The 267-nt window shown below is 45.3% G+C and overlaps 1 protein-coding gene across 1 annotated transcript in view; it reads right to left on the minus strand.

The window, feature by feature from the left end:
• Positions 1 to 267, minus strand: part of LOC107568699 (F-box only protein 7-like) — an 8841-nt gene that overhangs the window by 258 nt on the left and 8316 nt on the right. Inside the window, exon 7 of the mRNA XM_016254677.1 lies at positions 6 to 78. Within this exon, the coding sequence (XP_016110163.1) occupies positions 6 to 78 (73 nt within the window). The remainder of the gene's footprint in view (positions 1 to 5; positions 79 to 267) is intronic.

Below are 267 nucleotides of genomic sequence, written 5' to 3' on the forward strand. Positions count from 1 at the left end.
GGAGCGGATCAACCCGCTGATCTTTAAAGAGGCGAGACAGTCTGCGTAAGTCTGTGTAGACCACGCCTGCGCAGCCACCTGCAGAAACACACAGAACCTGCTGAAGTGCTCAGCGTGAAAACTACAGAGGATGTGAGATCTGGACAATTACTATAGAAATGAACAAATGTGAGCCTGGAGTCGCTGGGGGATATTTGTAGCAATAGCCAACAATACATTGTATGGGTCACAATTATACATTTCTCTTTTATGCCAAAAATCATTAGG

This window comes from Sinocyclocheilus grahami, unplaced genomic scaffold (genome assembly GCF_001515645.1).
Source record: "Sinocyclocheilus grahami isolate Dianchi unplaced genomic scaffold, SAMN03320097.WGS_v1.1 scaffold1275.1, whole genome shotgun sequence".
NCBI lineage: Eukaryota > Metazoa > Chordata > Actinopteri > Cypriniformes > Cyprinidae > Sinocyclocheilus > Sinocyclocheilus grahami.